Source organism: Talpa occidentalis, unplaced genomic scaffold (genome assembly GCF_014898055.3).
Source record: "Talpa occidentalis isolate TD23 unplaced genomic scaffold, MPIMG_talOcc4v2.1 talOcc4.12, whole genome shotgun sequence".
NCBI classification, from domain to species: domain Eukaryota; kingdom Metazoa; phylum Chordata; class Mammalia; order Eulipotyphla; family Talpidae; genus Talpa; species Talpa occidentalis.
In genome coordinates, this window is record NW_023601212.1 from 20,743,374 (window position 1) to 20,768,867 (window position 25,494).

General features: G+C 43.7%; 1 protein-coding gene across 2 annotated transcripts in view; it reads left to right on the top strand.

The window, feature by feature from the left end:
• SORL1 (sortilin related receptor 1) overlaps window positions 1-25,494 on the top strand; it is a 144,174-nt gene that overhangs the window by 36,430 nt on the left and 82,250 nt on the right. For both annotated transcript variants that reach the window (XM_037505469.2, XM_054693157.1), the window contains exons 6-12: window positions 1,369-1,549; window positions 12,605-12,706; window positions 14,376-14,545; window positions 18,792-18,984; window positions 21,514-21,631; window positions 21,830-21,903; window positions 24,998-25,086. In XM_037505469.2, the coding sequence (XP_037361366.1) occupies window positions 1,369-1,549; window positions 12,605-12,706; window positions 14,376-14,545; window positions 18,792-18,984; window positions 21,514-21,631; window positions 21,830-21,903; window positions 24,998-25,086 (927 nt within the window). The remainder of the gene's footprint in view (window positions 1-1,368; window positions 1,550-12,604; window positions 12,707-14,375; window positions 14,546-18,791; window positions 18,985-21,513; window positions 21,632-21,829; window positions 21,904-24,997; window positions 25,087-25,494) is intronic.

The window sequence follows — 25,494 nt, forward strand, 5'->3', positions numbered from 1 at the left end:
TCCTGTTTCTTATCTCCCTTCTTCCTTCCTTTCTTCTTGAGAACTTGCTCTTACCAGTGCACCTTTGAAGGAACGTTGCCCTTATCATCTTGAGAGCCAATGTGCATAGAGCACCATGAGTCCCTATGACAGTGAGTCCTGCCTGTGCTTGGGCCTTCGCACCCCCCTCACTGGGGAGTTCTCTTCCTGAGTTTTCCAGTGATTTTCCTACTTGCTGAATGGCCCCCAGCCTTGGTGTTCTTGTGTTAGGAAGCCTGGGATAGATTATTCTCTCAGTGGATATTGGGGCCCTTAGATTTCAGTTTGGACTGGCCCGGCCCCTGTAATTATGGTTCACACATTCAATGTATTAGGGATCAGTTCAGCTAAGTACACTGTGGGATAAAAGGAAATGTAAGACATAGCCTTTGAAGGCATCTTTTTCTCTCTCTCTGTCTGCCTGTCCTTCTGTCTGTCTCTAGCTCAAACACTTATGAAGAATACATAGTAAGAAGCACTGCCATGTATCATGATGAGACTAGTTGCAAAGCTGTTCTCTACCTTTCTTTGAGATGCCTATAAAACTCAAAAAAGGTTTGAAATTGAGTGCTGCAGAAAAGCCATGTGTGGGTAGTGCTGGGTGAGGAGAGGATTGGGGGAAAGCTTCTCTGAAAAGGGGGACTTGACTTAAGAGGATGAGTCTGATTTAGAGATGTTGATCAGAGTGCATGTGGAGGGCATCACCCCAGAGGGGTATAGTGTTGACAAAGCACAGTGGGAGAAATATGCCCGAGCCTCTGAAGGACATCAAGGAGAGCAGTGTATCGAGAAAGGATTTGTGAAGGAGCCTCATGGGAGATGAATCTGCACTGGTTGGATGAATCCCAGTGGCACAGATCAGTGATAACAGCACCGGACGGACAGCGAGGGAAAGGGCAGGGTGTCTTAGAAAGATCAGGCTCAGGGGCTCCTCCTGTGCTTTCTGCTAGAACTGTGCTTCTGAGAACATGGCATCCTGGGGAAACATTGCCTTCATTCCTCTGAGGTTCATCCCTTGAGGCCAGAAGCTTGCTGACAGCCTGCAGCAGCCCCTTGCTCATTAATGCTTTTATTCTTTTTTGCTGTTCTCAAGCATGGCTATATCTTACCTTAAGCAAAATCCAGGATGCTTTGAAAACAGTAACAACATAGAACATTTTACAAATGGCAGTTCCTTTCCCTCCAAACTGAGCCCCTGAGTAACCCCAGGAATATGTTTGTAGCACAGAGAATGTCATCTGTAGCTCCCATCTGGGTGCCCCAAAATCCGAGCTGATTGTCTGCATGGTCCAGTCTCCATGCCCTCTATGACTCAGCGTGACGATGACGACCACTTGTCTGTTTTTCCAGGGGAATCGATCCCTATGACAAGCCAAACACCATCTATGTGGAACGACACGAGCCCTCGGGCTACTCCACGGTTCTCCGCAGCACAGACTTCTTCCAGTCCCGAGAGAACCAGGAGGTGATCCTCGAGGAAGTGAGAGACTTTCAGCTTCGGGACAAGTATATGTTCGCCACAAAGGTGGTGGTAAGTTGAAGGCACTAAGGAATACAGTGCTTTTAAGCTTGCTTTCTGAGGTTTGGCATTCTGTGATCATGCAAGTGAGTTTGTACAAGCAGGGACTGGATTGGTGGGTCTGGGGAGCTTGACTGAAGCATGTGAGATTGAAGATTAGAGAAGCTTAGACAACCACTCAAGATCTCCAGGCGCTAAGAGTTTGGTTCTTTCCTCATGGCCAACCATTTTTGACAAATGTATTTCTTGCAATTCCAGAACACAGAAAGGACATGGGAGGCTCAGTGACTTTTACCTCTTAAGCCCCGCTGCCTGATTTCCTTTCAATGTAGGCTGATTTCTATGTGAATTTTGGACACGTGTTAATTTACTTGGCTAATAGAATGTGTAGTCATTGGCTAGTGGGAGTTAGTGTTCTAAGAAAAGCAGTAATTAAGCTTCCAGCTGTCAGTAAGTAGCTTAACTCTCAGCCTTTGAGAAAATTTCCCTCTTGATTTGATATGCCAGAGCCAGATGCTGAAATGGAGGGCTTCCTCATTTAAAAACCAGTTGAGGGGCCTCCCTGGAGGCAGAAGGGTTTAGCACTGCTCTATGAAGCAATCCGCAGCCTCTGCAGCATGAGTTAGATCACCGGCGGGCCACCCACATGACGCAGCAGACCTCTCCTGACTCGCCTACTGCTCCCCTCAGCAGTGTACTTTGGTCAATCTGCCTGTTCTGTTCCCCACTCTGTCTCTGGTGAATCCTCTCACCCTCCACATCTCTGGCCTGTACCCCAGCTCTTGTATGCATAAATAAATAAATCTTAAAAAACAAACAAACAAAAAAAACCAGTTGATTATTTAGCAGGACTTGCCTTGCAGCTGTATCAAGTTGCAACTCTATTGCCCTTTTGTAAAGTAAAAAATCAGGCTTGGCCAAGAGCAGGTGGCCTGTGTTCCCGAGGGGAGGTAAGCTTGTTTTCCAATGGCGGCCATTCCCTCCTTGACCTCTGACTCTGGAGACCTCTGATAACTGGCAAGTTGTTCTGCTTTCTGTCACTGTGCTGCTTAGGGACTATATTCACATGTACTGTTTTCCTCCAGGTTCTCATTTATTTATAAGTGGTAGCTGACCAGGCAGAAGCAGCTCAACCCCTCTTGGAAGGATTCTAAAGTAGTGAGAACCTCTGTGACAGGGAAAGCAAAGTAAGGTCGGAATGAGAAGATGGAGGTGGTTTCCCAGTGCATTCATCCCATCATACCCTGTACATCCAAAATGCTTTCTAAAAATGCTTCTAAAATCACTAGGCTGTGGCAAGTTTTCTTATTAGACTGTTTGCTTGGCTCACATCTTGGATCTGCCTTATGTTTCTCTTACACATGCACACACATATACACAGAGCATGTCAAGTACACAGGCTTCCTTGAATTGCTTTAGGCAGACATGTGCTGATGGGGATGCAGAGGAGAGAAATCGGGCCTGAGTGCAGGACTTGGTGATACCCAGTAGGGCAGGGCTGAGGGCTGAGTCTAGTAGTCTCCAGTTCTGCAGTGTTCCATCTTTAGTCCCTTAGACCCGAATTTGTTTAATTTTAACTAACTTTAAGACAGGGCGGCTGATTCTCAGATTCATTCCACTGACTGAGTGGGGGCTGAGGTGGAGAGCTGTGCCTATCTTATAACCCTCCGAATTCTAAATTTTGCATGTAGGAGTTTAAGTTATATCCCAGATGGAGCTCTCTGCCCCCTGTTCTGAATGTGCTGATGTACAGTGTGCCCTGGTGGTGAGTCTTTTTCCTGGCCAGTGGTCTGATCATGGGCCATGTCTGTTTTGATCATCACCAATAGTGTCCAAAACCGTTCCTAGTGCCTGGTGTGTAGTGGATGTACAGAGTATGATGGGATGAATGCCATCTGCTCACCTGTCAGAAAGTATAGACTAGTAGATTTTTTTTTGGGTGCAGTGTGTTAAATTATGGTACTTTTATAATCAGCTCTTGAGTCTCTGTGTAATTTATTAACATGCTGTTGATGGCAAAATAATAGTTATATGTTGGCGTCTCCCTTCCTTTAGCCCATGAACCGGCCATCAGATGCTGAGGTCAGTGGTGTTAGCCAGAGGCTCTCGGTAAGGTGAGCCAGCCCACTGCCTGGGAGTGTTTCTCAAATTGTGGTCTTAGGAGCACCTACAGCAACGGCATCCGGTCACTTGTTCCAAGTGCAGGTTGTAGAGTCCAGGTGCCCTTGCTCCTCTGCATGGTCCTAGAGGCTTGTGAATTACTAGAATTTGAGAAACTCTTCCCCGAGGTCTTCGGTATGCAGAAACCTTTAATAATAGTTGATTGTAATACAAACAGAACATTTCACAATGGATGCTTTGAGACAAAAGGCATAACCAGCAGTAGAGAGGATGGGTATTTCTCCCAGGACTGCTTAGACTGCTGAGCTGTAAGGATGGGCGGTGTGGGCCTCGTTGGATAACCGTGTCTGCAGGAGTGCCGAGGCCTGCGAGTATAACTTCTCCCCTGTGTTGTGCCTTATGCTAAGGCTGTCTGGGTTTGGGGTATTCTGAGTGACTTTGTGTTAAATAGATTCAAATCAAATTTGGTAACCCAAGATACTAATTGTAAAACCATAGCAAATTGCTTTTGGGTGATTAACTCTTTTGCTTCTTTCTAGTACCACAAATGATAATAATTCCTCGCATGCTCATGTTTTAGAATGTGGGGACAGCTATCTGGGTTCTGAGTTGGAACTGGGATCCAGTTCTTGGAGTCCCTGGGCCCTGTTGGCCTGGCTCTTCATCTGTGCTTTGACTTTTTTGTTAAGATAATAGTTTTTATTTATTTATGCATATAAGAACTGGGGTGTAGGCCAGAGGTGCGGAGGTTGAGAGGACTCACCAGAGACAGAGTGGGGAACAGAACAGGCACATTGACTGAAATACACTGCTGAGGGGAGCAGTGGGTGAGTCAGGAGAGGTCTGCTGCGCCATGTGGGTCAGCTCCCTGGCTGGGGATCAAACTCATGCTGCAGTGGCTGGTGATAGCTCGATATTGCTAAGTCTTTACCCCCTGAGCCAACAGGGAGGCCCTGTTTTTTTTTGTTTAATTCAAGTTTAATTTTTAGTCCTTGTTGGTCAAGTAGTTCACTCACTTGTCTTAATAGTGCACATCATTAAAGCAACAAAAGAGGCACCTTTACAAACTGACAGCTGTTTACTTGGTGATATAACAATTGTTAGGTTATTTCTGATAGATCACAATAGTTGACCAAAAAGTTGGACAGAGGTGAGGATAGGCTGCTTCTCTAAAGCTTCACTACCAGATTATCAGGTAACCAAGAAAGCCAGACTTGGACATTCTTAGCCCGGTGTGTATGGGTAGGCAGGGGCCAGAAGTGTGGACTTGGTGGAGTTGCCTCTCTGTTCTCACAGGTGATGCAGCCTCACCTGTGTAATGCAGGCATGATGTTCTAGGGCAGGGTGTTTGAAAGTATGGGCCTTCATATGCTTTTGTCTATAAAGTTTTATTGAGACACAGCCAGGCTATTTGCTTGTGTGTTGTTAGTTGCGGTCTATCACCCTTGTGCTTGTGCTACAGTGGTGGAATTGAATAGTTGCAGTGATGGGATGACGCTTAAAGGCTAAACTAGTTCTGTATAGACCTTTACAGAAAGTCTGCCAATCCTTGTTGTAGAGGCTAGATTCTATGATCCTTCCCATTGGCATCAGCAACCTCTAGTACAAGAGCATGACATATTCAGGTTACAGGCCTCCCTGAGTCATTTTACCTTGTTGATGACACAGTGTTATCATTAAGGTGTCATGACAACTCTGATATCCTGATGTCTTGAGAGCGCCCCTCTGTACTTCACTGTTCTGATCAGCCAACCACTCATTTCACTATTGGAAACCAATGTCTAACCTTCACTATGTTAATCTTAAGTATCTACTGTTTGACAGAGTTAGCAGAAAAACTTCTACACCAGAAATTAGCTGACCACAATTGGTGCGAGTTTTAGAATTACTGAACAAAACCAACTGTTGGTAAACTAGTTAAATTACGATATTGCTTAAATAAATGCAGATATAAAGTCAGCTATAAGCATCTAATGCTTACCACTCCCATATACAGCAATAAAACCCAAGCCTATTTTAGATTAAAAATATAACTACAATACAAATAAGCTGGAAAATACTTTTACGACCCCTGTATTGGGATGTATAATTCATAGACCGTAAAATTCACCCTTTGAGAGAGTACAATTCTGTGTTTTTTAGTGTGTTCACAGGGTTATGCATTGATGATCACTACCTAATTCCGAGACATTTTATGCCCCCCAAGCAACCAGACCCATTAGCATTAATTTCGTTTTGTGAGTTTTCTTTTCATTGTATCAAGTTCTCAAGTTTCATCCCTGTTTTGGCACTTCATTCTTAGGATGGAAAGTACTCTGTTGTGTGGATATACCACATTTACCCGTCTGTCCATTGATGAGTGTTTGGGTTCACATCTTGGCTATTGTGAACAGTGATACATGGCTCATGAATCCTATGGATAGTGCTGCTGTGAATGTTCATGTCAACATTTGTGTATGGGCCTGTTTGCAATTCAGTTTCTCACATACCTTGGGGTTTCATTGCTGGGTGATATGATCATTTTATTTGAGAATTTGTCTTCCAAAGCAACTGCAATGTATTATTAGAATTGCCATTTCTCCACATCCTCATTACTGTCTGTCATTTTAATTCTAGCCATCCTAATGGGTGTGAAGTGATAACTCATGATGCTTTTATTTGCATTTCCAGAGGGAAAAGAATGTTGTGCATCTTTTCATGTTTGTTGGCCATTTCTATATTTTCCTTGAAGAAATGTCTATTGAAAACAAGTACTTGATTTTTAAGTTGAGTTATTTGTCTTGTTATTGAATTCTTTATATGTTATGTATATTTTCTGTATGTGATAGCATTTATGTTTTCTCCCTTTCTATGAGTTGTCTTTTCACTTTCAGCACAAAATTTGAAGAATTTTTATAACTTCCCTTTGTTGGTTTTGCTTTTGTTGTTATATCCAAGAAACCATTGCCTAACCCAGAGTCATGAAGATTTCCTCTTTCCTGTAAAAGTTTAGTAGTTTTACCTCTTACAATTAGGTCCATGATTCCTTTTCAATGAAATGCTGTGAAATCACTGTCTATCTTAATTTTTTCATCTGTGGATATCCAGTTGTCCAAATATGTGCCAGAAAGACTTTAATTTTTTTTCCATTGATTTACCGTAGTGCTACCAAGCCCCCTAAGGTGAGAGTCCATTTGTCTGGTGATGAAAAGTCATTATAAAATATCCTCTGTTTCAGTTTATCTATTTTTATCTATTAGCAGAATTACTTCATCTAGTACTATTAACATGGTATAGAATTTTTCATCTTATTGAACAAATTTGTGTCTTTGAACTCTTAGAGATAGTGTTATAGTTGTTTTAATGCGTTTTTTAATCCATTTACATTTAAGAGCATTACTCAAAGGTAGGATACATGCCTGCTGTTTTGCTTTCTATCCACCTTCTGCTTTTTATTACCTTCCTTTGTATTAAAATTTTTTTAAAGTGCCATTTTAATTCTCTTTTACTCATCTGTTTTCCTACTACTTTCTTGGTGCTTACTCTGGGGATGTTAGTAAATACCTTAGCTTATAAAATCTAATTTGGCTTAATATCAATAAATATCATTTTAATATCAATAATTTGCAAAAGTTTTGTTTCTGTATAGCACCACTCTCTGCCTCCTTTGCTCTCATGGAAACATCTTTCTATGCCCAGCACAGGGTTTTTGTCTTAGTGAGGACTCTGCCTTGTGTGTAGTCAGTCAGTTTCCTTTTGTTGCTTTCAAGATTCTCTTTACCTTTGACTTTTAACATCATGGCCAAGGGATATCTCAGTGTGGATCTGAGTTTGTCCTAGAAATTCACTGAGCTTCCACCATGTTCAGATGGTTTTTCATCAGACGTGAGGAGCTGTTGGCCATTGTTAATTCAGATAGTCTTGCCCTCCATTCACCTCACCCTGGTTCCTTAATGTATGTGCTGAGATGCTTGATGATGTTCTCTAGGCTTTTTTAATTTTAAAGTTCCTTATTCTTTCTTTTCCTCTAACTGGATCATCACGATTAATCTATTTTTAAATTGATGCTTTTTCTCCTTCCAGTTCAGATCTTGTTGACCTCTGGGGAATTTTTCTTTTGATTTATTCTATGTTTCAACTCAAATTTTCCTATAATTTCTATTTATTTGGTGAGAAAGTGTTCTCATGTATATACACACATATGTACAGAGACACATTACACACATATACACACATACATTTTTTCTATTAAGTCCAATATCTGGTGTTGGAATAGGATCTATTGACAGGTGTCTGTGCACACTTAGCTGTCTCTTTGCTTTCTTTTGAAAATTAAAAATTGAAACAGTAGTGTGGCAGCTGCTCATGTCAGAGTACCCCTTCCCAGGGTTTTTCATTGCCTTTTGTTACTGTTCTTGCCTTGCCTTGTTTTGTGGGTATCCTCCACCTTGTAAAGTTCGTACTACCGCATATGGCTACTGATGTGTTGGCTAATGTAGCTCAGTGGGCAGCTAATAATTGAACAGATATGTCCTTAAATGCTTTGAACCAATAGGCCTGGCAGCCTTTGCTGAGCATATGTTGGTACGTATGTACATTCAAACTCTGCCTTGGTCTTCATGTCCTGCTTGTGGAGAGCCTCCAGGTCAGGCAAGTATGATTAGTCCTTTGATTTTCTTTTCTGAGCATCCTAACAGGTTTTATGTGAGATCCTGTAAATTCTCTGTTTTGCAGGTTATCAAAACCTTTTATGGTCATCATTTTCCTTAGTACTTCCTTTTATGGATTTTAGCCTCTGTTAGCTCCAAGTAGTAGTGCTTCTCCAGCAGCTGTGGTATTAACTGTTTTCCACCTGTTGCTGTTTTCTATAAACATCCTGACTATTGGTCTTGTGCACTATCTGAGCCAGGCTATGTAAAGAGAAGAGCGGAGACTGCAGCTTTCATGCCATCTACCAGACAGGTCAAATAGTGACAGTTTTTTGGCTGTGGAGCATTTGGAAGCTCAAAACTGATTCTAATTCCTCCCAGGGCTGCAAGGCTGCTGGTTTTCACAGTCACTGTAATTTGTGAAGCTGTGAATGTCCAAGGCTTCTGCAGAACTATACTATTATAAAGTTGCCAAAGATTCATTGTTTTTCTTGAATAAATGCTCCTTGAGTTATTTCAAGCCTTATTGAATTTTCAGAATTCTGGAAAAGCTGATTGTGAGAATTTTTGTCTCTGTTCTTATTGCTTGTGTGGATGAGTGCATAGTGAGAGCTCCTGATTTTGCCATCCTGGATGTGTTTGCAATTAATATTAACTTTGTGAACCCTCTGTTGTGGGCATTTTTAAATCTGCACAAAAGAACAGTTAATTCTACTCTGTTCTTGTGCCTTTATCCTGGCTCTGTATTAACTTATCTTTGCAAATCTCTTTTCAGCTGTCTACCTATTATTACTATTTCCCCCCGAATTATTTGAAAGCATTCCCAATAATTTTAATTTTCAAATAATTTCATTTTATCTGTACATTTCTAGGTGTAAGTAACATTATGTGAATGATGCTTTAAGTGACTGCATTGACTCATGTGACTCTGAACTGGCATCCTCGAAAACACCCCCTGCTGTGGCACCTCATCCTCCCATTTTCTCTGTGAAATTTCCAGTTTAATAGTTTGCTGTGGCTTCCTTTGGACTTCATTTGGCAAGAATGTGCCATCTATTTTTTTTTTTTTTTGGTTTCCTTTCTGCTATTTTCCCCATAACTTCTCATTTCTTTTTGCTATTGACATAACCTCAAACATAAATGTAAATGCTTGCTCTGAAATTCAGATTCTTCAGATTGTAAAGTTATTTTTACTTGTTAGAAATGAAAAGACCATATGACAAATTTAATATAAATTCTCAGGCCCTATACTATTGGCATCAGTTAAAGCATTTAAAATAATTCTCAGTTGTTGGTAAGGGTATGTGAGCTGGTGGATGTTATGAACCGGTGCAGTCTTTCAGGAGGACCATTTTACACAAAAATAAAAATTTTACACAAAAATAAAAAATTCTAAGAATGCATCCTACAAAAATTGTTTAGATCTGGAAGAGGTAATGTATACAAATGTGCTCATGAAGAGAGGTTCTGGAAATAACCTAAATGCCCATCTAGTTGTTAAATGGAAGATGTGTAAGACACTGCTAGTGAATAAAGATAAATTGCACAACAGTATGACACCATTTAAGAAAAGTTGAGTTGCTTAACCATATTGCAAACACCAATGTTTGTGAAAAATCCATTGTATTATGTGAAAAACATGGTGACACTTTGGCATTGTGTCATGCTCCTGCTCACCGACTAGAAGTAAAAGGAACTTGACCACGAGGGAAGCTTGTTTTTCTCTTGGCAGTGCTGCTCAGAGATAGGTAATCTAGGACTGTTGTATTGGCATCCTGATGTTATTGGGGACCCAGGCTTCCATTTTGGCCATCCTAACTAATGATTCCCTTTCTCACGCTGATTGAAGTCATCTGCACTAGCCTTTGAGTCTTTATTGCCCTTAGGAAGAATAAGGACAGGCAGGCCAGAAGAGAGAGGACAGGCCCCTTTCCAGCCAATCAATCCCTTTAAGCAGGCTTCCTAGAAAACCAACACATTTGTGTTTGTGTTTCATTGACTAGTAACTGGTCACATGAACACACATAGTTGTAACAAAAGGTAGAGAATGTTGGTTTTTGGTTCTGGATGGCAGTGGGTCCTGTTGAGGAGGAGGTAGTGGATATGTTGGACCAGTGCAGCCTTGTCTGTCACTGTATAGACATGCTACCATGTGCGGACACACCGTATTTCTGAAGGAATGTACAGAGCCTGTTCCAGTGGACGCCGGGGAGCAGTCGATCAGTAGTAGGGAGCGGGCAACCTTCTACCTGTATGGATAGCTGCATCCGTCTTTCATGACCACAATTTCCCTTTTTTCCCCCCCTTTTTTAAAAGATTTTATTTATTTATACGAGAACCGGGATTTAGGCCAGATGTGCGGGAGGGTGAGAGGATTCACCAGAGACAGAGCAGGGAACAAAACAGGCAGATGGATGAAATACACTGCTGAGGGGAGCAGCGGGCGAGACAGGAGAGGTCTGCTCGCCATTTGGGTTACTCAGAGGCCAGCGGGGATCGAACCAGCACTGCAGAGGTTGCAGACAGCTTCACAGTGCGGCGCTCAACTGCCTGCGCCACCAGGGAGGCCCGACCACGATTTACTTTTATAACAATAAAGAAAAGCCCAGGAACAACAAAACCCCATGATTTATTAAGAAACGTGTTAGGGTTGTTCCATACGTCTTAGAGTCAATACTGTGCCGTAGTTTAATTGTTGCTATTTTTCTTTGTGGCAGCAAAATATTATAGCAACTCTTCAAGAATACATTAGGAGTGATAATTCTCCCAGAAGGAAATGGGATGGATGTGTATGGAGATTTTTTATGACCTTGGTATTCTATGATTTTTGCATTTTTGGAGTAAGGATGGACTTGCTGTGCAAACTCAGTTGTTGGGCCCCCCACAGCAGTCATTCAACACATGTAACTGCTGATGGGCCCTGGCATCCCTGAGAAAAATGGCTCATGTCTAAGGGATAGCCGCAGTTGGAAGTTGTGACAAAATGTAATAAAAATGCGTTTTTCATTGATCATCTAAGTATTCGTATATATATATATATATATATATATATATATATATATTTTTTATATAGGGTGACAAACTAATCCTTGATAAGATTTTATTTACTTAAGAGGTGTTTTTGGAATTGCCACATAACAGCTTTGCTGGGAACTGTTTTCTCTCAGGTAACATGTTTTTACATTTCTAATAGATCCATCATTTGCTGGGGCCCCATAGTGAGTACAAGCTGTTACTATGGTTTTTCACAGTGAGGTTTTGGAAACTTAGTTCTTTATACGCTACCTGGTTTCTTGAAGACAAGCTACTTTTAGCCATTTGTTCAGTGGGGATTTAAATACATATATTGCTCAAGGGAATCAAAAATAACTGGGATCAGCTTGCTCTTCACATTGGTTGTACTTGAATAGCTATTGGTTGTACTTGAATAGTTCTTAACCTTTTTTGGGTTATCAATCCCTTTGAGAATCTGGTTAAATGTATAGACCCTTCCTAGCAAAATGAAGTATCTGTAGAAAATAATTTTGTATATGTACGTATAAGGCTTCTGGATCATTTAAACCTCTCTACAGAAGGTCCTGTTCCATAGCAGCGTCTCATTTTATAGATGAAAAAAACTTAGATCCAGAGAGATTTACTGATTTCCTTGGGTGGTGGAGCTGGCTTTCACATTTTCAAGATTTTAGCTATGGTTTAATATCTCTAAAATGGAATGTATTTTGGTCAGTGTCTTGTCCAACACTCAATACTAAAGAAACTATATCCCAGCAAAAGACCTTAATCAGTGAGAGGTATTAAAGGATTAGCAAATAGAATCAATAAAAATTCTTTCAGCTTTAAACAAAGGAACTGAGATTCCTTTCATTTTCTTCGTGCAAATTTGAGTATCCTTGTAACTTAAAAATAGGAGTCAAAGGGAGGAGAGAGAATGTTTTGTTTGCATGCGCTGAGGCTGCTCTCTTCCTGCAGGTAACTTGGGACTGGAGGGAGGTTTGCCCAGGCTGTCTCTTCAGTCTCATCATAACCCCCATTCACTCCCTGAGCATATACCTTGGCAGCTTCCCCAAGTCCATCATGCCATTGCCTTCCTCCTTGTGTAACATCTATGCAGAATCTCGTATCTGCTGCGGACTAGGTACCTTAAGCCACACCATCCAGGCTGTGCAGTGATGGAAGGTGTTGCAAAAACTGTGCACTTGCAGTCACACTCTCTATTTTGTGTTTTCTGTAAAATCCAAGTGCCCTGACTGCTGTTCCCTTTGTGCCTGTTGCGAGGGCTATGATTTGGTGCCCCTGATTTTCTTCTCTTCTCTCGCAGCATCTCCTGGACAGCCAGCAGCCATCTTCCATCCAGCTCTGGGTCTCCTTTGGCCGGAAGCCCATGCGAGCAGCCCAGTTTGTCACCAGACATCCTATTAATGTGAGTGGGGTCTGCTTGGGGGCGGGATGTGCTTTTGTGCCCTTGCAGAGGCCAGGGGATGGCCGTCTGTGGGGTGGGTGATATTAGAGGCTCCCTGAAGTCACTTTCCAGCTAGGTCTCGGGGGAGAGCTGCTGTGCTTCGGACATCTCGATCTGTTTTATCCACTTTTCCCTCTTCACTGAAGTGGAGTTGAACGGGAGCCTTGATTTGCTTCAAGTGGAAAGGAGGGTTGGCAGCGAGGCTTGGAGCCAGAGTCAATGGGCTCAGTGTGCTGTGCTGGTGGAGTAGAAGTCAGTGACAACGGCGGTTATTTAGGAAGTACCTGCTCTGTTGCCCACAGATGGCTCGGTTCCCAAAGGGGGTAAGATTTAGGTCCCCCCTTTAGAAACAGATACTGAGAACTGAGCCAATAAAGAAAGCATATACAGGGCCTCCCTGGTGGCGCAGTGGTTGAGCGCTGGGTTGCGAAGCTGCCCGCAGCCTCTGCAGCGCCGGTTCGATCCCTGGCTGCTCCCCGGCCACCGGAGGAGGGTCCCACTTGGCGCGCAGACCTCTCCTGCCGCCCGCTGCTCCCCTCAGCAGTGTACTTCGGTCCTTCTGCCTGCTCTGCTCCCCGCTCTGGCTCTGCTGAATTCTCTCACCCTCCCGCGCTTCTGACTATACCCAGTGCTTGTATAAATAAATAAAAATAAATCTTTAAAAAAAAAAAGAAAGCATATACAGCTGATCCTTGAACAATATGGATTTGAACTAAACGGGTCCACTTCGATGTGCGTTTTCTTGTAGACAGACAATGTAACCGAATTGGTCAATACAGTCCAGTACTGTGAGTTTGTTTTTTCTTCCTTATGATTTTTCTTCACACTTTCTTTTCTCTGTGCTTACTTATTGTAAGACTACAGCGTGGAATATGTACAACATGCAGCACAGGTGTTAATCGATGGTTTAGGTTATTGGTAAGGCTTGCAGTCAGCAGCAGGCTATTACTAAAGGTTTGGGGGAGATGTCTCTAGACATCTAGACATCTAGATGTCTCTAGATGTTTTAGATGACTCTAAGGGGGTTGGTGCCCGTCACCTCTGTGCTGAGCCGTGCAGTCCATGTAGAGGATCTATAGGGTGGAAATCCATACGAAAGGTTCATCTGTACTGGGGGTCACCTGAGAAGTGACTACAAGGAGGATGTGGCGTTCGATAACCTTGACTTTAGCATTTGGTGTGGGGGAGGCTGGTAGCTCCGAGTAGGGGGTGAAGAGAACACTCGTGTCAGGTTTTTGCTTTATATGCATTCTGCTGCCTTTTAATCATGAGGAGGAAATAAAAGGAAAGGAAATGCCCATTAACCTATATTGTACCTTTTACCAGTGATAGATCTCATGGGGAAAAAGAGGGAGACGTAATTAACTAAAAGGAGGTTTTTAGGTCATTTATGGAGTTCAGTGTCTCTTCTTTCGTTCCCAACTTGCCAGTTGGGAACCTCTTCTAGTACACGGCAGCCTCAGGTTCTCTAAAGGTAATTCACTCAGGCTTTTTTGCCAAGACTGGGGAGTTTTCTGTGGCCACTAAGTCTGTGTTCATGGCTGGGCACTTGGAAATCGTTGCTGTACTGTGCATAGGGGAAGCCGCTGAGTGTATATTTGTGACCCCTTTTTTGATCTTTGTTCCAAAGGAATATTACATCGCGGATGCCTCTGAAGACCAGGTGTTTGTGTGTGTCAGCCACAGTAACAACCGCACCAACCTGTACATCTCAGAGGCAGAGGGGCTGAAGTTCTCCCTGTCTCTGGAGAATGTGCTCTATTACAGTCCAGGCGGCGCTGGCAGCGACACGCTGGTGAGGTAAGGGGACCACGTGTCCCTCCCCACTGTCTTTCATCTGCACGACCCCTGACCTCTAGCTGGGACTCATCTGGAGGAGTTTTCAGAAACCCTGGTGCCCAACTCACTTTACCCAGAGGTTATAATTTAGCTGGTTGGTGTGACCTGGGTGTGAGAATCTTAAGAAAGCACTGCAGGTGCCTGTGAAACCAAGGTGAGCGCGGTGGCTCTGGGTGACAGGGCCATAAGCCACTGTGTTAACCATTCTCTTGGGGTCCTGTCATTGAGGTACCTGTTTCTGAGCCTGTGGTGAAGAGCAGTTGGAGGAAAAGCAAGTCAGTAGAGCTGGCCTATGTGGCTGTGGGGCCTGGCAGCAGAGAGGCTCGGATTAATTCATATCACTAACTCCTGCCCTTCTGGAGGATGGCAGCACGGTCTGTTGGTGTCATTGGAAAGACACCAGTGGCACTGACCCTGTATCACTGAATCACATGCTGGGAGTGGTTTTGCAGGCTCAGTGAGGGGTGGAGTTGGGAGTTTCAGAGACATTAACCCCATGATTCCCCGTGTGGCATTGTGCTCCATCAGGACTGAGTCCTGTGATTCTCATTGGTCTTGTCACAGCCAGGTGGTTGTCAGGTGACTTGGGTCATCTCTGCTCTCTGAAAGCGCCCTGTGGTGTAGCTGACTGACTGATCTGCAGTGGGGTCTGGCTCTCAGGCTCTGGCTTCAGTGAGAGGGCTGCCATTGCTGTCTGCTGTGTCTCCTCATTCTGCCACTTCATTCAGTCATCAGGTCGTTCAACAAGAAGGCTCTCCCTCCGTGCTAGATGGTATTCTGGGCACAGTAGTGAAACAGTGCATGCAGAAATGAAAACTCAGAACAAGGTCCCTGGAACCTGCTTTAGTTATGGAAAGGCAGAATATAAACAAATATGTAATCTGCCTGGTAATATGAGCACTGAGCAGAACAATAAAGCAAGATAAGAGGATTAAGAGGGTATTATTTTATACAGATTGGGCATAGAAGGCTGCTTCCTCGGGGGGCATTTGGGTAGGTGCCTGGATTACAAGAGGGAAGAGCCTGGGGAAGAGCACCTCAGGCAGTGGGAACAGCAGGCACAGTAGCTCTGTGGTGGGACTTGGTTGGTTTCTTTTAGGAGCAATGAGAAGCCCAGATACATGGCATAGAAACACGGGCTGCTTGTCCTTCAGTGTGTTCTATTGTGTCATGAGCCATTCCTGCTGCGATTAGCCTCTGGGATCCTCGTGGTCAGCAGCAGCTAGCCCCTTGGGCTGGGCCTGTGGACTTTTAGAAAAAAAAAAAAAAGCCGTTACTGGGCCTCCCCTGGTGGTGCAACGGTTGAGCGCTGGGCTGCAAAGCTGCCCGCAGCCTCTGTAGCGCCGGTTTAATCCCCGGCCACCAGCGAGGGCCCCACATGGCGCGCAGACCTCTCCTGCTGCTCCCGCTGCTCCCCTCAGCAGTGTGCTTCTGTCCTTCTGCCTGTTCTGCTCCCCACTCTGGCTCTGGTGAATTCTCTCACCCTCCTGCGCTTCTGACTGTACCCAGTGCTTGTATAAATAAATAAATAAATATATATATATATTTTTTAAAAAGCTGTTACTTCAAAGTCAGCAACTTAGTGACGTTCAGTACATTCACAATGCTGTGCAACCACCTTTATCTTACTCCAAAATATTTTCATTGTCCCCCAAAAGAAAGCTCTTTCCCATTAAGTGCTTTCTTCCTACCAACCTCTCCTCCCAGCTCCCAGTCTGTTTTTGTTTCTGTGGATTAACCTTTTCTGGATATTGCAGACACGTGGATCCGTCCCCTAAAATGTGACCTCTGTGTCTGCCTCCTTTCATTTTGCAGAATGCTTTTCAGGTTTATCCACATGTAGTTTGTGTCATTTCTTTTTATGGGTAAGTGATATTGTTTTCACTGCTTTTATAGTTAAAATCATGAGCCATTATCCCTTGGGCCTTTTGCTGACTGTTTAAAGATATTTTTTTTTTCACCTTGGAGAGCCTCTGAGGATGGGAAGGATAAGTAATCAGCTTGTCAGAGGTTTCCTGGTCTTCACATTGGTCAGATATTCAGGGTGAATGTCTCCTGGTTGGGCAGAGCAGGAGCAAGAAGCTGCAGAGAGTGTCCCCAGGAAATAGTAACTACAGTTAAGTGACTAAGGGCCACCTTAGATAGATGGTCCTTCATGTAGTTGGACCTGAGTTCACAATTTAGTTAGAACATTGAAAGTAGATTTGCTTCAAGATTCTTACACCAACATCCTGTTCAGCTGCCTTATTTTTTTTCTTCAGACTTTATCCCAGGACTGGAGATGTTGACATGTGCTCAGGGCAGTGACCTGTTGTCATCTGCCTCTCCATCTCAGCGAGCTAAAAGTGGATAAGGGTGAATTAGCAGATTACGTGATAAAGCTGGTTAAAAAAAATGACAACGACAAAACTGTGGTCTTTGAAGCGAGCTTTTCTTTGAGCTCGGTAGGAAGACCTGGTGCCAAGGAACTGCTTCTAGTTTACTTAGAGGACAAGGAAAGACTTCTTAATAGGGAATGACCCTGGCATTGGTGGGATGTGCCAAGTGGGAATCTGGTGGAGAGCCATGTGCAGAGGAACAAAGGTGCTATAAGAAGTCACATCTTCTTATAGTCACAGTCCGCATCCTGAGGAGGACTCAGCTTGACACATCAGGGGACTGAGGGAGACCCGGTGATTGCCTGGCAAGCCCTGGCCCAGGGCACTTAGGGAAGGAGGGGAGAGTGGCACAAGGCCAGGGAGAGAAAGTGGGAGAAGGTGAACTCGGAGCACTCAGGGTAAGGTGAGTTCTTACAGGGCCTGTCAAGGTGGGCTGGGTCTGAAGACAGAGGGGCATCCGAAGTACAGGAGGGCAGGCTTCTGTATGGAATTAAAAGATAAAACTCCACTAGAATGATGTGAGGCGGAAAAGTAGGGTTTGTCTAAATGAGAGAAATTCGGACCCCCTGGATATATGAAAGAAGCTAGCACACACCTGAGGGCGGCTGACTCCATGATGGAATCAAAAGCAGCAGAGCTGAGGTAAATAGGAAGCAGAGCTAATGCATATTGGGTTCATGTCTAAGGAAGCAGCTGAAAAATAACTAAAATAGACCCAAGGAAAAACCACATATCAGAATATTAGGTCTCAACTCTGATACTTTATGGAGATCTGCTCAGTCTCTCAGTGTCTCACTACTTATATTCCTTCTGCTTTCTAGCTGGAGCATGGGCCTTTCTGAGGTGGCAGAGCCAGCACCCAGCTCCAGATTTGTGTGGTGGATAATGGAAAAAAAGCAGTGTTTTGATTTTTAATGAAGCCCAGTGGCACATAAGTCCCTTAATATTTTAAAAGCCACGTGTGAACCATGATTATCACTCCTCAGAGATCTGTTACATTTGCAGCTTGTGTGCCATTTTGGGGCAAAACTGCTTTCTGGTATCATACAGCATCCTGATAGAGCAGTGAGGGCCTGGCCGGCCTTGGTCTCTGCTCTACTGTTAACAAACATATCCTTATGCTTTCTAGATGCATCCTCGCTGTAGACACTGCTTCTTAGGGAAGGGATTCTCTGCTTCTGTCAGAAACCTGGTGTGGGCTTGGTTAATTGGTTGTAAGTGCCTGGTAGCACTAGCTCCCTACAGACTGGGTGGAAGCGTCAGACCTCGCTCTATTATTAGTGTCTGCATGTCAGGATTATTGTTTCCAGTTTATCAAGGCTCCCTGCTGGATTTGGGGCCAATTGGGATGATAGAGAATCTTTCATCCACTGTCTTGTATTGTATTGTTGACTCTGAGCCCCCTGTGAGCCATTAGCCATCAGATAAGCATCTTGGCCCTCAACATTAAAAAACAGTCACTTAAAGAGAGAGCACACTCTTTAGCCATCAAAAGGAATGAAGTACCGAGACATGCTCTGAGATGGAGCATTATGCTAAGTGAAGGTAATTGGCCACAAAGTGTGGGATCCCATTTACGAAATACCCAGAATAGGCAAATCTATAGAGACAAAAAACCGATGACTTGTTGCCAGCATTGGAAGTGGGGGTGACTGCCACAGGGCACGGGATGATGACACTGTTCTGGAATTAGATGGGGGTGATGCTTGCATAACATTGTGAATGTATTTGTTGCCACTGAATTATGTACTTTTAAAAGGTTGCATTTTATGTTACTTCCAATAAAAACATACCAAGAAATCAGGTTCACAATGGTTTTTCTCTCATAGGTATTTTGCAAATGAACCATTCGCTGACTTCCATCGCGTGGAAGGGTTGCAAGGGGTCTACATTGCTACTCTGATTAATGGTTCCATGAATGAGGAGAACATGAGATCAGTCATCACCTTTGACAAAGGGGGAACCTGGGAATTTCTTCAGGCCCCAGCCTTCACGGGATATGGAGAAAAAATCAATTGTGAGGTATAGATGCCTTAATCTCATTTAGGTCTTCAATACAAATTTATCTGTTGGTCTACATGTGCGGTCCCCAAACTGCACCAGGGCACCATGGGGGTACCTTGGTCTATTTTAAGCTTTTCAGGGAAACACTGTGATACTTGACATCTGTTGGTCACCATGAGAGTTGCTAGCTTGAGGTAGGTCACAGCTTCAACTGTAGATTGGGCTCTGTTTCCTCTGATGACATCATATGAGACTGGATTTTTAGCAGTTGCTGTGCTAAAAGGCAGGTGAGAAAATCAGGGTGGAATAGGAAATGATGGTGGTGTACAATAAAATCCCAAAGTTTGAGGGCCTCCCCTGGTGGCGCAGGCAGTTAAACGCCGCGCTATGAAGCTGTCCACAGCCTCTGCAGCGTTGGTTCCATCCCGGCCAGCCAGTGAGGGTCCCACATGGCGTGGCAGACGTCTCCTGTCTCGCCTGCTGCTTCCCTCAGCAGTGTATTTCGTCAGTCTGCCTGTTCTGTACCCCGCCCTGTCTCTGCTAAATCCTCTCACCCTCCCACGCATCTGGCTTGTACCCCGGTTCTTGTATAAAATAAATAAATAAATCTTAAAAAAATTACTCCTTAAAAAAAAAAAATCCCAAAGTTTGAGAAGTTGTGCAGTGCCTGATAGATGCACCATCCCATTGTTAATTGTGGCTACTTAAGAATAAAATTAAAATTTTGTTTCTTTACACTTGATATGTGTGCTATATCAAGTTGTTACTAAGTCATTAGGATATATTTATATTTATTAAATTGTTTGATCTTAAGTATATTAAAAACAAATGTTAGTATTCTGGCTGGAGGCTGTACTAAAAAATTACTGAGACACCAGTTGTGCTGTGAACCTAGAAAGTTTGGGAATCTCTCCACAAGTTGTTATTTCTGTGGAATTTCTTTTAAAATCCCTCTCAATAGAATTTAGGACTCTGATTTTCCTTCTTTGGCCTCATCTGGAAATCTTAGTACTGATCTGTATTACTTGGTTCCGCTGGGTGTTCCCAAACCTTAGTAGCTCACTCTTTTCTCTCTGGATTAGCCCTGGATTGTGATCCTTGGCTTTATGTGATTCCCCACACTCCCACTTTTCTTTTACTTGAGCCTTCTAGAATGTGTAGCGGCACTAATTTTTGGAGAAACAGTAACAGTTTAGATAATCACCTAGTCTTTTGAGTTTTATTTTTCTGGAGTTAAATGTTGGCTCTTCTGTATGCTGAGCCTGTAGCTCTTGGGGAAATCCTTTAGGAGACTCTTGCCCCTGTATCTTCCCTATTTGGCAACCATTTTCCACTCACCACATCAAGTCTAACTTTGGAAAGAGGAAAGATATAAGTTGATAGAAACAGATCTCCAGGTGCTTCTCCTTTACTCGGCAGTGTCTCCTAGATCTTAGGAGGTCTGAGACCACTGTGATACTTAACATCTGTTGGTCAGATGTCAACGTGACAAGGGGGTCTGAGCTCTCTCCAGTGAGAACTAAAGTCTCCTGTGGTGCCTTTGTGAGTTCACTGCAGCACCCAAGACCCTTGGTGCAAAGTTTGGGGATGTAAAGTATTGTTAAAATGCAGCTGCTTATTTATGAACTGTAGAACAATTAAATGACTTTGTTTCTATTTTATGCTGAAAGAGAAGGTTGGCACATAATTTCTTTGTGGGCCAACCTGATTTGCTCAAGTTTTTATTTATTTATTGCTGTGATGCTAGCAAGATAGGGTTCCTTTGGTTATAAAAAATATCTCGAGCATGTCGTAGTCTTTGCTGTACCAGAAACACACACACGTTTACCCTGCTTAGAATGGTGGACAAGACTAAATAACATTTGATGATCACTTGGTGGAGAAGCTTGGCTCCAACCATGTAGCAAAAGGCCTTTTCTCACCTAACTGTTAAAATCTGAACATAAAAGAGATGGAGGCCAGTTGGCATAGCTTGAAGTCTTGTGGTGCACACTGTAGACTTTGTGCTTTGTGTAAATGCAGGCCACATAAAAAAATTAATGTGAATCCTTATGGTGTTTATAACACACATATTGTACATCTGGGAGCTTATCAGTGAGACTTTATAACTTCTGATTCTTGGTTTTTTGGCAGAATTGCTTAAATTGTATTTGAAATCTATCTCCACTGACTTAGAAAATATAGACCATGAAATCACTTCATTTCTCTGGTTCTGAGCCACATGAGAGACTCTAGATAATACGGAGAGGAAGTTTTCTTATCTACTTGAGTTGGCACTGACTTCTAGTTGCTGTTCTCTGAGAATCTCAGAAGGATTTTTTAGCAGTGTTTTTCTCTTTTCTTCAATGAGAGGAATTGGTGTGGCTCAGATGATCTTGACCACCCCCAGGAACGGTGGGATGGTGACTCTGGTTTCCTGTGGGCCAGGTTTATTTTCCCTTTATCTGACTGCAGTGGCCTCACACAGGCCTCAGGGTCTAGAGGGTGATCTAGGCATCGTCTCCCTGTCTCCCTGTCCTGCTGACTGTGCCTGTGTCTTTTCTAAAGCTCTCCCAAGGCTGTTCCCTCCACCTGGCCCAGCGGCTTAGCCAGCTGCTCAACCTGCAGCTGCGGAGAATGCCCATCCTGTCCAAGGAGTCAGCTCCCGGTCTGATCATTGCCACTGGTAAGTTGACTTTGCCTGCTTTCACTTTCAGGTTAAACCATTTGATTAACCAGTGACCCACACCATCTCCTGCAGTAACTACTGTTCATGACTTTGAGACATTCTAGGTGGTTAGACACCATCAGAATTTCTAGTTGGGCCAAGTGATTATCTGGCATCTTCTTGAAATTAAAAGTAATTATTCCTTTTGCATTTTAGGTTCAGTGGGAAAGAACTTGGCGAGCAAGACGAATGTCTACATTTCTAGCAGTGCCGGAGCCAGGTGGCGAGAGGTGAGGGCCCTCCTTTGATGCTGTTTTTTTGACCACATGACAGCTCAGGGACACACGGCCCATGTGGTGGCCAGCAAGCCAAGAAGTGCTATGAAATAGAAAACCTGGAGCCACACAGGGGGCTTTGCTGCCCCTTTGCCTTATAATGTGCATTTGTGATGTTGCCAAAAATGTTACTTTGAATCAAAAACAGATTTTTGCTACTGTGAATTTGACCGAGATGCTCCCAAGCTAAGTTCCGGAAGGACAGGGCAATGTCTGTTCTCCTTTTCTTCCCCTAGGGCCTAGCCTGTCTGGCAGGGAGTGGGTGCTGATTTGCTGAATCATCAGCAAAAGACCATGTATTGCTAGTGGTTTCAGGTCTGAAATTGGTTATTTGATGTAGTATTTAAGTGAGGTGAGGCCCGTCCTCACTGCACTATGCTGTGCAGGTGCTCTCATCTCTTTCTTTGCTGTGGAAGGAGCTTGTTTTGCCTAAAGGTTGTTTTACTACTTTGTATTCTTAGACACTGATCAGACTGATACTGAGGATGGGGCTGGTTTTCTGATCCTGAAATGCTAATTCAGCCTTGGACACAAGAGAATTCCTAAGCTTATTTAAAAAAAAAAAATACATACATTTTTTATCAGCTTCCCAGGACTTTCTAAGGCCAAGAGAAGCAAAACTGTCCTATTCTGTCGGGGTTGCTTTCAGTGCTGCCCCCTGTGAATGTGAAGCGGACAGCGTAGACCACCCCACAGAATTGATTGAGCTTCTGGTGTAGGCTGAGCTTGATGTGGGGAGGGATGTGGAGTTCCCAGAAGAGTGAGCAGATAGTTCCCATCCTCATGGTGCTTCTCAAGGGAGGTGTAATATGTTTACCTTCCTGAATCGACAACACTGGATTGGCTTTTTGCAATTTACAGAAACTTATCCCCTAACTTATTTGTGGTAGGGCTTCCCAGCCTTCCAGCTAGAGATTGTGTGTACGTGCACATGTGTGTGTGCGCAGGTGTGTGTGTGTGTGTGTATGCATGCATTAAGGACATACAGTATGGTAGAAGAACGTGAGTGTGTATTCTGATGAAGGAGGTGATTAAGTCCAGAGTAGCGAGGAAAGTGACCACTGGGGACTTTTGGGCACCTTTATCCTGCTTCTGTGGGAGATGAAGCCCAACATTCCTTGGAGCCGACATTCCTTTTGAAATTGGGTGTTCCCTCGCCTGTGGATGGGCTTGTGGTTTGTACCTTGTGATGTTGGTGTAATCTGGAATTTGAACACATGCAAGTGATTTCCTATGGGTCAAAAACAGGGTCGTGTTCCTCCTGCGGTGAAGTGGGATGGGCTGGCCGATGCCCTCGCCTCCTGCCAGACATGCTTCACGCCTGCCAGGAAGCGGCCACTGCACAGGGGACCTTGATTTTGGAAACAGCAGAGAGCTAACTAGGGATGGAAAGATCAAGACTATATCTATGTCCTAGTCCCCTGGGCAGGCTGCACTTGAGAGGGGTGACCTGGAGCTTGTTGAGGCAATGGATGGAGAAGGGGGTGAGGGAGGGTGGTATGTAGGGGACAGAATGCTGCCCAGAAAGTGGGTGACTCTAATTCTTGCACCCCATTTTACTCCCCACCTAGTGCTAATTAGTTGTGCAAATTCTTCCCATGCCCACAGTTCCTTTTTTGTTTTTTCTTTAATAATTTCATTGTGAATAGGAAAGTACACTTTATCTTAAAGGGTATAATTTGATCAGAATTGATCTCCATCATTACACTATCACCAACACCACAGTTAAGGCAGCAGATAATTTGTATCAACCTGCAAAATATCTATGTACCCCTTAAGAGAAGAACTACCCCTTCTCTAAAACCTCATCCTGGTCAGATTATTAACATTTTTCTAGAATTTTATTGGATGTTTTTCTACTAGTCTCTTCTGACCCATCAAGGCCCAGGGAAGACTCAGTCTCAAGACCTGGTCTCATTCTTTAGGGGTGTCATCATAGATGCTTCTGTCCTCCTGGAGTTGGGGTGTACTGCCCTCTCAGCATGTAGATACATTCACTAACCTGGAAACTCTGAGAACCCTGCAGTTAGGGGTTGGTTTTAATGGAGCCTTCATCACATAGACATTATTCGTTCATTCTCCAGTCCTGTCCTCTCTCCCCAGAAGACAGGGTTGGGGCTAAAAGAATCAATGTTTCTAATCATGCCTGGTTTTCTGGGTACCCAGCCCATAGGAACCCACAAGAGTTGCTTCATTAGAACAAGAGCTGCTCCTGTCGGCTATGAATTCCAAGGGAGAGGTAGGAGTGCTGGTGAGGGACAGAGGTCAGAGATCAAACATTAGGATAAAGCGTGTTCCTATCCCTCTTAGCACTTCCGGAATTGTTAAGTTTTAGAAGCTTGGGTCAGGAGCCTGGTATAAAGGCCAAAGTACATATTTCTTCTTCCATCACACAGCTCATATAGAATGGGGAACATGGTGTATGATGTAATTTTTGAATATTTAACCTTGAATTTCTATGCTAAGCCCTATTTAGTCATAATGTATTGATATTATCCTTTTCATAGGTTAGATTTGATTTGCTACAGTTCAGTTGATAATTTTTACATTATTCATGAGAGATACTATAATTGTAATTTTTTGAAAAATGTCAAGTGTTGGCTAGGCTGGTGTCCAAGAACGTGGTGCGTGATGGCGCCTCTTTTGTTTTCTGACAAAGTTATGTAAGGCCGGTGTTTATTTTTTTTTTTTTAAAGTTTATCATTAAACTACCTGGGCCCGGACTTTTCTTTTTGGCGATATCTATATCCTTTGACTTGAAATTCTGCCACTTTAGTATGAATGCTGGTTTCTCCACTTGGGGAAGAAAATGAGGCTATAACTTTCTTGCCCACCCCAGGATTATGTCGGGTTGATGGGATAGTAGATGTGAATGCGCTTTGGAAATGAAAGGAGTATGTTCAGGTGCTTGGCATTGCTGCTGCTGTGTATATGCACATGTGTGCATGTATGTGTGTGTGCGTGCTCGCGTGCCATGGACACGTGGTGTGTGTGGTGTCTGGCCAGCCACCCGCATGGCAGCAGCATCAGCCCTGGCCTTCTTCCTCAGGCACTTCCTGGACCTCACTACTACACCTGGGGAGACCATGGGGGCATCATCATGGCCATCGCCCAGGGCACGGAGACCAACGAGCTGAAGTAAGTGTCTCTGATGAAGCTTTTTCTTTAACCTTCTACTGTTTTCCCAGGAATTTAAGTCTGTGCATGTAAGTGTATTGCCTCTTGGCCATATTTTGTGACCTTGGGACACAGCTTAAATTTTCTTTGGCTCTAAAATGGGAGGTAAGATCTGATACCCCTTCCTATCTCAAAGGGGTCCCATGAAGAATAAAGGAAATGACTTTATTGATTTGAAAAAGTACGACTCCACAAACTGGATTACTGAAGGAGATGGTCAGCGATTCTGTCATCATCTTGTTTAATGCAGGGAAAAAAGCCTTCTTTGCCACTGTGCCTCTTGAAAACAGGGCCAGCAGCAAGAGAGAGGTGGGTGGTTGGGAAGAGATCTGAGCAGCTGGGCTCCCCTGTGGTTAAGCTGACACGTGC